The sequence below is a fragment of the Bombina bombina genome, chromosome 1, assembly GCF_027579735.1.
Source record: "Bombina bombina isolate aBomBom1 chromosome 1, aBomBom1.pri, whole genome shotgun sequence".
Classification (NCBI taxonomy): Eukaryota; Metazoa; Chordata; class Amphibia; order Anura; family Bombinatoridae; genus Bombina; species Bombina bombina.
In genome coordinates this window covers 634,909,201-634,921,360 of record NC_069499.1, presented here as the reverse complement: position 1 = coordinate 634,921,360, position 12,160 = coordinate 634,909,201, and the positions used below count along the sequence as shown (strand labels likewise).

The following is a 12,160-nucleotide window of genomic DNA, read 5'->3' as shown; positions in this document are numbered from 1 at the left end:
CAAAATCACCGACGCCCTCTCCTGATTGATCCTGGCTACCAGCCTGGGGATGAGAGGAAACGGCGGGAACACATAAGCTAGTTTGAAGGTCCAAGGTGCTACTAGTGCATCCACTAGAGCCGCCTTGGGATCCCTGGATCTGTACCCGTAGTAAGGAACTCTGAAGTTCTGACGAGAGGCCATCAGATCCATGTCTGGAATGCCCCACGGTTGAGTGACTTGGGCAAAGATTTCCGGATGGAGTTCCCACTCCCCCGGATGCAATGTCTGACGACTCAGAAAATCCGCTTCCCAATTTTCCACTCCTGGGATGTGGATAGCAGACAGGTGGCAGGAGTGAGACTCCGCCCATAGAATGATTTTGGTCACTTCTTCCATCGCTAGGGAACTCCTTGTTCCCCCCTGATGGTTGATGTATGAACTTGGCCCTCGCTAGCTGAGGCCAAGCTTTGAGAGCATTGAATATCGCTCTCAGTTCCAGAATATTTATCGGTAGAAGAGATTCTACCCGAGACCAAAGACCCTGAGCTTTCAGGGATCCCCAGACCGCGCCCCAGCCCATCAGACTGGCGTCGGTCGTGACAATGACCCACTCTGGTCTGCGGAAGGTCATCCCTTGTGACAGGTTGTCCAGGGACAGTCACCAACGGAATGAGTCTCTGGTCCTCTGATTTACTTGTATCTTTGAATAGTCCCCATTCCACTGACTGAGCATGAACAGTTGTAATGGTCTTAGATGAATGCGCACAAAAGGAACTATGTCCATTGCCGCTACCATCAAACCTATCACTTCCATGCACTGCGCTATGGAAGGAAGAGGAACGGAATGAAGTATCCGACAAGAGTCTAGAAGTTTTGTTTTTCTGGCTTCTGTCAGAAAAATCCTCATTTCTAAGGAGTCTATTATAGTTCCCAAGAAGGGAACCCTCGTTGACGGAGATAGAGAACTCTTTTCCACGTTCACTTTCCATCCGTGAGATCTGAGAAAGGCCAGGACAATGTCCGTGTGAGCCTTTACTTGAGGAAGGGACGACGCTCGAATCAGAATGTCGTCCAAGTAAGGTACTACAGCAATGCCCCTTGGTCTTAGCACCGCCAGAAGGGACCCTAGTACCTATGAGAAAATCCTAGGAGCAGTGGCTAATCCGAAAGAAAACGCCACGAACTGGAAATGCTTGTCCAGGAATGCAAACCTTAGGAACCGATGATGTTCCTTGTGGATAGGAATATGTAGATACGCATCCTTGAAATCCACCTTGGTCATGAATTGACCTTCCTGGATGGAAGGAAGAAGTGTTCGAATGGTTTCCATCTTGAACGATGGAACCTTGAGAAACTTGTTCAAGATCTTGAGATCTAAGATTGGTCTGAACGTTCCCTCTTTTTTGGGAACTATGAACAGATTGGAGTAGAACCCCATCCCTTGTTCTCCTAATGGAACAGGATGAATCACTCCCATTTTTAGCAGGTCTTCTACCCAATGTAAGAATGCCTGTCTTCTTATGTGGTCTGAAGACAACTGAGACCTGTGGAACCTCCCCCTTGGAGGAAGCCCCTTGAACTCCAGAGAATAACCTTGGGAGACTATTTCTAGCGCCCAAGGATCCAGAACATCTCTTGCCCCAGCCTGAGCGAAGAGAGAGAGTCTGCCCCCCACCAGATCCGGTCCCGGATCGGGGGCCCGCATTTCATGCTGTCTTGGTAGCAGTGGCAGGTTTCCTGGCCTGCTTTCCTTTGTTCCAGCCTTGCATAGGTCTCCAGGCTGGATTGGCTTGAGAAGTATTACCTTCCTGCTTAGAGGACGTAGCCCTTGGGGCTGATCCGTTTCTGCGAAAGGGACGAAACTTAGGTTTATTTTTGGTCTTGAAAAGACCTATCCTGAGGAAGGGCGTGGCCCTTGCCCCCAGTGATATCAGAGATAATCTCTTTCAAGTCAGGGCCAAAGAGTGTTTTCCCCTTGAAAGGAATGTCAAGCAATTTGTTCTTGGAAGACGCATCCGCTGCCCAAGATTTTAACCAAAGCGCTCTGCGCCACAATAGCAAACCCAGAATTTTTTCGCCGCTAACCTAGCCAATTGCAAGGTGGCGTCTAGGGTGAAAGAATTAGCCAATTTAAGAGCACGAATTCTGTCCATAATCTCCTCATAAGAAGAAGAATTACTAATAATCGCCTTTCCTAGCTCATCAAACTAGAAACACGCGGCTGCAGTGACAGGGACAATGCATGCAATTGGTTGTAGAAGGGAACCTTGCTGAACAAACATCTTTAGCAGACCTTCTAATTTTTTATCCATAGGATCTTGGAAAGCACAACTATCTTCTATGGGTATAGTGGCGCGCTTGTGTAGAGTAGAAACCGCCCCCTCGACCTTGGGGACTGTCTGCCATCAGTCCTTTCTAGGGTCGACTATAGGAAAACAATTTTATAAATATGGGGGGAGGTACTAAAGGTATACCGGGCCTGTCCCATTCTTTACTAACAATGTACGCCACCTGCTTGGATATAGGAAAAGCTTCGGGGGGCCCCGGGGCCTCTAAGAACTTTTCCATTTTACATAGTGGTTCTGGAATGACCAGATAATCACAATCATCCAAATTGGATAACACCTCCTTAAGCAGAGCGCGGAGATGTTCCAACTTAAATTTAAAATTAATCACATCAGGTTCAGCTTGTTGAGAAATGTTTCCTGAATCTGAAATTTCTCCCTCAGACAAAACCTCCCTGGCCCCCTCAGACTGGTGTAGGGGCCCTTCAGAAACCATATCATCAGCGTTCTCATGCTCTACAGAATTTTCTAAACAGAGCAGTCGCGCTTTCGCTGATAAGTGGGCATATTGGCTAAAATGTTTTTGATAGAATTATCCATTACAGCCGTTAAATGTTGCATAGTAAGGAGTATTGGCGCACTAGATGTACTAGGGGCCTCCTGTATGGGCAAGACTGGTGTAGACGAAGTAGGGGATGATGCAGTACCATGCTTACTCCCCTCACTTGAGGAATCATCTTGGGCATCATTTACTAAATTTTTTTATGACATAAAATACATATAGTTAAATGAGAAGGAACCTTGGTTTCCCCACAGTCAGAACACAATCTATCTGGTAGTTCAGACATGTTAAACAGGCATAAACTTGATAACAAAGCACAAAAAACGTTTTAAAATAAAACCGTTACTGTCACTTTAAATTTTAAACTAAACACACTTTATTACTGCAATTGCGAAAAAGTATGAAGGAATTGTTCAAAATTCACCAAAATTTCACCACAGTGTCTTAAAGCCTTAAAAGTATTGCACACCAAATTTGGAAGCTTTAACCCTTAAAATAACGGAACCGGAGCCGTTTTTATATTTAACCCCTTTACAGTCCCTGGAATCTGCTTTGCTGAGACCCAACCAAGCCCAAAGGGGAATACGATACCAAATGATGCCTTCAGAAAGACTTTTCTATGTATCAGAGCTCCACACACATGCAGCTGCATGCCATGCTGTCCTCAAAAACAAGTGCGCCATACCGGCGCGAAAATGAGGCTCTGACTATGATTAGGGAAAGCCCCTAAAGAATAAGGTGTCAAAAACAGTGCCTGCCGATATAATCATATCAAAATACCCAGAATAAATGATTCCTCAAGGCTAAATATGTGTTAATAATGAATCGATTTAGCCCAGAAAAAGTCTACAGTCTTAATAAGCCCTTGTGAAGCCCTTATTTACTATCTTAATAAAAATGGCTTACCGGATCCCATAGGGAAAATGACAGCTTCCAGCATTACATCGTCTTGTTAGAATGTGTCATACCTCAAGCAGTAAGAGACTGCACACTGTTCCCCCAACTGAAGTTAATTGCTCTCAACAGTCCTGTGTGGAACAGCCATGGATTTTAGTTACGGTGCTAAAATCATTTTCCTCATACAAACAGAAATCTTCATCTCTTTTCTGTTTCTGAGTAAATAGTACATACCAGCACTATTTTAAAATAACAAACTCTTGATTGAATAATAAAAACTACAGTTAAACACTAAAAAACTCTAAGCCATCTCCGTGGAGATGTTGCCTGTACAACGGCAAAGAGAATGACTGGGGTAGGCGGAGCCTAGGAGGGATCATGTGACCAGCTTTGCTGGGCTCTTTGCCATTTCCTGTTAGGGAAGAGAATATCCCACAAGTAAGGATGACGCCGTGGACCGGACACACCTATGTTGGAGAAATCAAGCAGATGACCCAGGCAAAATATAAGGAAGGGTAATGTAAAATAAATAAATAAAAAAAATGTGAAGAAACAAGCAGCAACTTAGCAACTGTGTATTTAGGCTGATAATGTAATGAGTCATATAGCAATTTAATGGGACAACAACATGACATTGTAAAGCAATGTAGAATCTGCGGAACTGGCTGCTTTCAATTTACATTAAATGTGCCAGGTATTTGTAAACATGTTCTATAACATATACACACAAATAAAGGGAAAGCAGATAAAATATTAATCAATGTGTTGATACAAGGCCTTATAATGCCATCTTCTTGTGTCCTTTAAATTAATATAAGTGTCATGTGAAAATATGTTAAAGACAGAAAAATATACCTTTGAATTGAACAGATTACTTATGTTGGGAGGTCTGAGTATTAAAGTGAATGTCAATTTAGACGAATCGGTGCCTGGTTTTTAATAATCCTATTATTAATTCATCAAAATTTATATTTCACTCGTTTTCTTCAAATACTCACCTTTTAATCTTCCCAGCCGCTCCAGCGATTCCCCCGGCCATCGAAACCTCTTCATACGTCAGAAATTACGAATCCGGCTTCTTCAAATCACAGCTTCCCCCAGGGGGAATCTTGGCTTGAGGCAACGCCGTGATTGGAGGAAGCAGGATTCGTCATTTTGGACCTACAAAGAGGGCTTGTGACGGGCGGAGGAAGCGCTGCAGCGGCTGTCAGGATTAAATAGGTAAGTATTTGAAGAAAACGAGTGAAATGTAAATTTTGATGAATCAAAGTGCCCTTGTTGTTAATAGGATTATTAAAAACCGGGCACCAATTCATCTAAATTGACATTCCCTTTAACGACTTACGCATCTAACTAGTACAAAGTAGATGGGAACACAGCACTACTGTTAGTGCTCGGTTTAAGGGGTTAACTGCAATACCCAAAAATGATCCAAAAATTCAAAGTTCACCAGCACAGTAAGGTAAAAAATTATTCTTTATTAAAGTCCCATAATAAAATAGCAACGTTTCGGGGTTAACCAGCAAGAGCCAGCATGATTAAGGGGTTACCCCGAAACATTGCTATTTTATTATGGGTCTTTAATAAAGAATAATTTTTTACCTTACTGTGCTGGTGAACTTCGAATTTTTGCATCTAACTAGTAGGCACAAGTAGTTTATTTGTTTTGTTTTTATTCACTCAACACTACCAGGACAACAAGGCTGCGGTTTTCATGTTACAAATCTTGTTTGCTCCTTATTAACCTAAGAAACATTCAATAAAGGTGACAAAATATTACATTTTAGCTTCTGTGGTGTGCTGCTTGATACCAGCAGATATTTACTTCTTTAGTGAGAGAGCTAAAGATAGTTAACCATGTTAGATTGCTGCTCTTGCTGGTACCTCTTATCTGCCAGATCAGTTTTGTTCCCCACAAGCATAATAATGACATCACTTCCTCTTTCTGTCCGAACATCATCTATCCACTTGGATGTTTGCTGGAAGGAGTTCAGATCTGTGTGCAAAGGATAGGGACATTTTGAGATGGAAGGAAATAAGTCGGTGTATGCCCTCACCATTACCTATTAATTTAATAAATACATAATAAATAATCCTGCAGGGACATTTAAATTCTGAAAGGATTTTGAACTATTAAATATCTAAGAAAAAACTATAGTATATAGACTTATCTAGGCCCATCAAATGTGCTACTAAATAGCCTAGATAACAAAAGCACAAGCCTGTTTTACTTTAGAAAAAGAAGTCGCCAAACAGAGAAGTTGGGGAAGGCTCTGTATGTTACTCACTTGTAATATCATACACCACAACAGCGATAGTGGAATCACGGATATAGCTGGGAATTAGACTGCGGAAGCGTTCCTGTCCGGCGGTGTCCCAGAGCTGCAGCCGTACCTGCTGGTACCAGTTCAGGGGCAGCACGAGAGAGCGGATTTAAAAGTAGAAAGAACAAAACATAAAAGATGAGAAAAAGAAACACTCCCCAACAAAGGGAATTGCCCACACCTTAGTAAGTATATGTTTTTGAAATGTAGTGCCTTAATATGGATCTGTACTGTACTTTAACCATTAAGGGACATTTTCTAGCTAATCTGATGCAGTTCAGTGATGGATGTTAAATATACTCAAATACACTAACTAGTAATGCGCTAGGCTTAATGAAATCAAACCCCTTAAAAAACACAATCCTCTATATTGTGTAACTATGCAAGCGAAAAAACTGAGAATTTGCATATCTAATTTGCATATCTTACCCACAATTCTCTTGTGCATTGGAAACATTGTATATTAAGAATTTCTGGGGAAAAGCAAGCGGGGATACTTGCCTAAATGTACTAATTTCCTATGCAAATATTTACATTGATTTAATTTTGAGACATGGAGGATTTTAATTTCAGTTTTTTATCTCCCCCATAATTTTAATGAATTTTGGTTTAACCATGAAAATAGCTTTTCCAATGCAGCAACCAGAAATCTATCTCCTACTGATGAATTCCAAAAAGAACGAAACAGGCTTGTCTAGTGAGTGATTTCTGTTTTGCTGTCATAATCCTGTTTAAAAGGATCGCTGTGTCAAAACAGTATTTTTGAAGCGAAAAAACTGAGAATTTGCATATCTAATTTGCATATCTTACCCACAATTCTCTTGTGCATTGGAAACATTGTATATTAAGAATTTCTGGGGAAAAGCAAGCGGGGATACTTGCCTAGATGTACTAATTTCCTATGCAAATATTTACATTGATTTAATTTTGAGACATGGAGGATTTTAATTTCAGTTTTTTATCTCCCCCCATAATTTTAATGAATATATATATATATATATATATATATATATATACACATATACACACACACATACATATATAAATACACGTACATCTATATATATATATATATATATATATATATATATATATATATATATATATATATATACACATACATACATACACACAGTATCTCACATAAGTGAGTACCACCCTCACATTTTTGTAAATATTTTATTATATCTTTTCATGTGACAACACTGAAGAAATAACACTTTGCTGCAATGTAAAGTAGTGAGTGTACAGCCTGAATAATGGTGTAAATGTGCTGTCCCCTCAAAATAACTCAACACACAGCCATTAACCCCTTGAGTGCTAACGACGGCTCTGAACCGTCGCAGAGTTTCCCACTCTGGTGCTAATGACGGCTCAGAGCCGTCGCTAGCACTCTCCCAACCTTGAGGGAGATCTGGGGGCTCCCACCTGCTCCTACCCCGGCGATCGGGCCTGCATAGTGACAGGCATCGCCGGGCTTTCACGTTTTGCGCAGTGACGTCACACGCAATGACGTGATGACGTCACAGCGCAACTTTATTACAAATTTACAATACAAAGTATAGGGAAAGGGGGCATGCTGCTTAGACGCCTGTATCTCAGGCATCTAAGCAGCTACAGACCCCCAAGACCCACCGTTGGAAAGGTAATTGCCTAACCTTTCCAACGGGGATCTGAAAAAAAAGTTACAAATAAAATGTTAAAAAAATAAAAAATTTAAAAAAACCTTAAATCACCTTAGCACCCAGGTGAGAAAGTGCTTAGCACTCAAAGGGTTAATGTCTAAACCGTTGGCAACACAAGTGAGTACACCCCTAAGTGGAAATGTTTAAATTGGGCCCAAAGTGTCAATATTTTGCGTGGCCACCATTATTTTCCAGCACTGCCTTAACCCTCTTGGGCATGGAGTTCACCAGAGCTTCACAGATTGCCACTGGAGTCCTCTTCCACTCCTCCATGACGACATCACGGAGCTGGTGGATGTTAGACACCTTCCTCTTCCCCACCTTCCATTTGAGGATGCCCCACAGATGCTCAATAGGGTTATGCGTCTTGGAGGTGTGTTTTGGGTTGTTATGTTGGAATATTGCCCTGCGGCCCAGTCTCTGAAGGGAGGAGATCATGCTCTGCTTCAGTATGTCACAGTACATGTTGGCATTCATGGTTCCCTTAATGAACTGTTGCTCCCCAGTGCCGGCAGCACTTATGCAGGCTCAGACAATGACACTCCCACCACCATGCTTGACTGTAGGCAAGACACACTTGTCTTTGTACTCCTCACCTGGTTGCTGCGACACGCTTGACACCATCTGAACCAAATAAGTTTATCTTGGTCTCATCGGACCACAGGACATGGTTACAGTAATCCATGTCCTTAGGAAAACAAACAGTAAACGCAGCCGGCCGGTCACCCGATAAACCGGAAGTCAGTCTAGATACCAAACCGCAAAGCAAAGCGGTATGGAAAGGAGTCCCAAACAAACAGAGCAACTACATGCACGGAGAGCCGTAGCCGGAGAGCAAGGGATCAGATTGCCAAAGGTAAGAAAATAGAAAAAATCGGCAGGCTCTCAATCCAGAACTTATGATAAAACTGAAAATTTATTAGACAACGTTAAAAAGGTACACATCCGACATGGCAGTAAAAACAGAGCAGGTAATCCATGTCCTTAGTCTGCTTGTCTTCAGCAAACTGTTTGCCGCCTTCTTGTGCATCATCTTTCAAAGAGGCTTCCTTCTGGGACGACAGCCACGCAGACCAATTTGATGCAGTGTGCGGCGTATGGTCTGAGCAATGACAGGTTGACCCCCCCGCCCCTTCAACCTCCGAAGCAATGCTGGCAGCACTTATATGTCTATTTCCCAAAGACAATTTCTGGATATGACGCTTTGCACGTGCACTCAACATCTTTGGTCGACCATGGCGAGGCCTGTTCTGAGTGGGACCTGTCCTGTGACACCGCTGTATGGTCTTGCCCATCGTGCTGCAGCTGAGTTTTAGGGTCTTGGCAATCTTCTTAGAGCCTAGGCCATCTTTATGTAGAGCAATGATTCTTTTTTTCAGATCCTCAGAGTTCTTTGCCATGAGGTGCCATGTTGAACTTCCAGTGACCAGTATAAGAGAGTGTGAGAGCTATAACACCAAATTTAACACACCTGCTCACCATTCACACCTGAGATCTTATAACACTAACGAGTCACATGACACCGGGGAGCTAAAATGGCTAATTGGGCCCAATTTGGACATTTCCACTTAGGGGTGTTTTGTTGCCAACGGTTTAGACATTAATGGCTGTGTGTTGAGTTATTTTGAGGGGACAGCAAATGTGCACTGCTATACAGGCTGTTCACTCACTACTTTACTTTGTAGCAAAGTGTAATTTCTTCAGTGTTGTCACATGAAAAGATATAATAAAATATTTACAAAAATGTGAGGGAGGGGTGTACTCACTTTTGCGAGATACTATATATATATATATATATATATATATATATATATAAGTTTGTTAGTGGTATATGCACTCTCACCAACAGACCGCAACTTGCCAGGGTGCTATAGCCAGGTATTTAGAAAATGAGGAGATGAAAGCACTCACTGGACTATGGACAGCAGTATCATATAAAATATCCTTTATTGTGACGTTTCGGGACCAACAGCGTCCCTTCTTCTGACAAACAACAGGTGAAAAAAGCAAACATTTAAAGGCCCCTAAACCACTCCCCATAGTGTCCTACCAATCAAAATGTGCCATGTGCAAAGGAAAATGAGCCGTGTGCAAAACCGGCATTGATCCTAGTGTTTAAGACTCAAATACACATTAACTTAGTGAAAAGTGTACATAGATTCTTGCCTGTGTATATATAATATTATCTCTGTGTGTGTGTGGTGTTAATTTGTCATAAACCGTATCCGATCATATACATGCTCAATATTGTCCGTGGTTCACTAATACTGATAGAAAGGAAAACAACATCTGATAGGCGGAGATCACACACCCCTGTTATGTGATAGGCTCAGCCGATACGTCTCACAAGCCCACGCCTTTCAAAACACCGCAAGCCAACTGCGAGAGTACAACATGTAAACACCTGAGCTGATTGGCTGCATGTGACCTAGTAGACTCACTATCACGAGCGATGCCGGAACCGCTGCTCTGATGGTTGTCATAGTTCCCACAGTAAACAGGTCCCCCTGCTACGTAACAGGCCATATTCAATGACCCTACACACCTCTAAATGTCAGCGCTCCAAGTCCTTATACCACACTAATCACATGACATCAAAAAGGCACAATTCACAGTTCGAACAACACGCCGCGATCACCAATGCCTAATGTGGCGGTTGCTATGGTAACCCGAATACAGAACTCAAACCCCGAATTTGGCCGCGTAAAGTGCCAACAAAACGTTACACACACAACATCACGATGGCATAGCTGACATCCACAACCGCCATCATCCTCACTAGCCTCCGCGGTCATTACGGTAGCCAATGTCAACCCCAATGTTGGCTGTCTACAGTGCCAATTCAGTACATGATGTGGCACCATGAGTCACTCTCAAAGCGGATGGCTAAGTTAATCTCGGGAAAAAGAGGGGCAAAAAGAACTGTATACGTTGTATGCTTATAACATACATGTGTTCAGATCCAGCAAGCCTATCAAATAGTGTATAATATCTTTCCCAACCTGAACAACCATCTATTATTTTAATCCACAACAAGGCAAAAAAAAAAGAAACAACAACCCATACCAATATCAAAAATTCTAATTTTCAAAGGAACCAAACAGAAACAACATGTGGCATAATCCAGTCAGTCATCTGCCAAATAATGTTGCACAATTACCCCATTATAAAACCTCATACCTCAAGAACAATAATATAAAATAGAAAAATAAATAAGGAAAATAAAATGACAAAAATAATAATTCCACTCCATCATGTGGTATAAGAGGACCTATTACCCACCTAAATATCCAAAATATCTACCCAAATAGAATACCCTCTATAGGGTCGACAAGGTTTAACCTACCCCCCATCAGGGGGCTTCATCTCAAAAAGTGCAAAAGACCATGTCTCACATAGTGAAAATAAAATAAAAATAAAAATAAAACTGTGCACTAACACTTTGAGTCCAACCATATTGGCCAGAGTATACACATATTAATCATTAAACTAACCCAAACGCGACATGTAGAATAAAATGCCAGTCACTTCCAGGCATCCAAAGTCATAGACACAAACCGCCATACATTGACAACAAAAACTCACTATCAAATAATTGAGCATGTATAGAAAGCATACCAGTCACAGACATTACCAAAATATGGACATGTGACAAGTGCAATAAAGTAAGATTAAAAACAAATAAAAACATAGCACACCTCATATATTTCTATATTCAAAATTAAATATCTAACGAATGGAAATCATGGTACACCATACTTGGTACAATTAGGTGAAGTAATTTCAACTCCAAAAAGGAAAAGTAACTCAAGAGTGGGAAGTAGACTCTCATTAGCCCTCATGGGCATAGAATCAATGGGTCAGTGGACTCTCACATCTCGTATCAATTATAGAAAGTTCTGCCACCCCGTCTGTATATTTAGACCTCTCGGGGCCAGTGTGCACAATTCATGAATCCAGCGTGCTTCTTTTCTCAGCAGTATCTTGGCTCGGTTCCCTCCTCTTCGTAGGACTGGCACGTGATCGATAATTCTGAAGCGTAAGTCGCTCACAGTATGTCCTGCTTCCAGGAAATGGCGGGCCACCGGATGTTCTGCCTTTCCCGTGTTGATTGCCGATCTGATACTTGAGCGGTGATTCGCCATCCTTACTCTGGCGTCATCAGTTGTCTTGCCGGTATAGAATTTCCCACATGGGCAATTAAGTAAATATACGATGAATTGGGTTGTGCATGTCAGGAAGTATTTGATCTGATACCTCTTACGACAATCAGGATGTTGAAATGTCGTGCCAGTGTGCATGCTGTTACAGGTTACACAACTAATGCATTTATAGCATCCAATTTTTCTCTTCAGCCAGGTTTGTTTCTCATTTTTTAAAGGGATATCAGTCTTTACTAGTAGATCTCTAAGACTCCTACCCCTG

At 41.8% G+C, this 12,160-nt stretch overlaps 1 protein-coding gene across 2 annotated transcripts in view; it reads right to left on the bottom strand.

Moving 5' to 3' along the window:
• The window catches only part of LOC128645800 (ras-related protein Rab-6B), a 139,391-nt gene that overhangs the window by 31,397 nt on the left and 95,834 nt on the right, over positions 1-12,160 (bottom strand). Inside the window, exons 4-5 of one of the 2 annotated variants that reach the window (XM_053699047.1) lie at positions 6,015-6,123; positions 5,611-5,722 (exon numbers count right to left, since the gene is read on the bottom strand). In XM_053699047.1, the coding sequence (XP_053555022.1) occupies positions 5,611-5,722; positions 6,015-6,123 (221 nt within the window). The remainder of the gene's footprint in view (positions 1-5,610; positions 5,723-6,014; positions 6,124-12,160) is intronic. The other variant, XM_053699048.1, reaches the window with a different exon arrangement.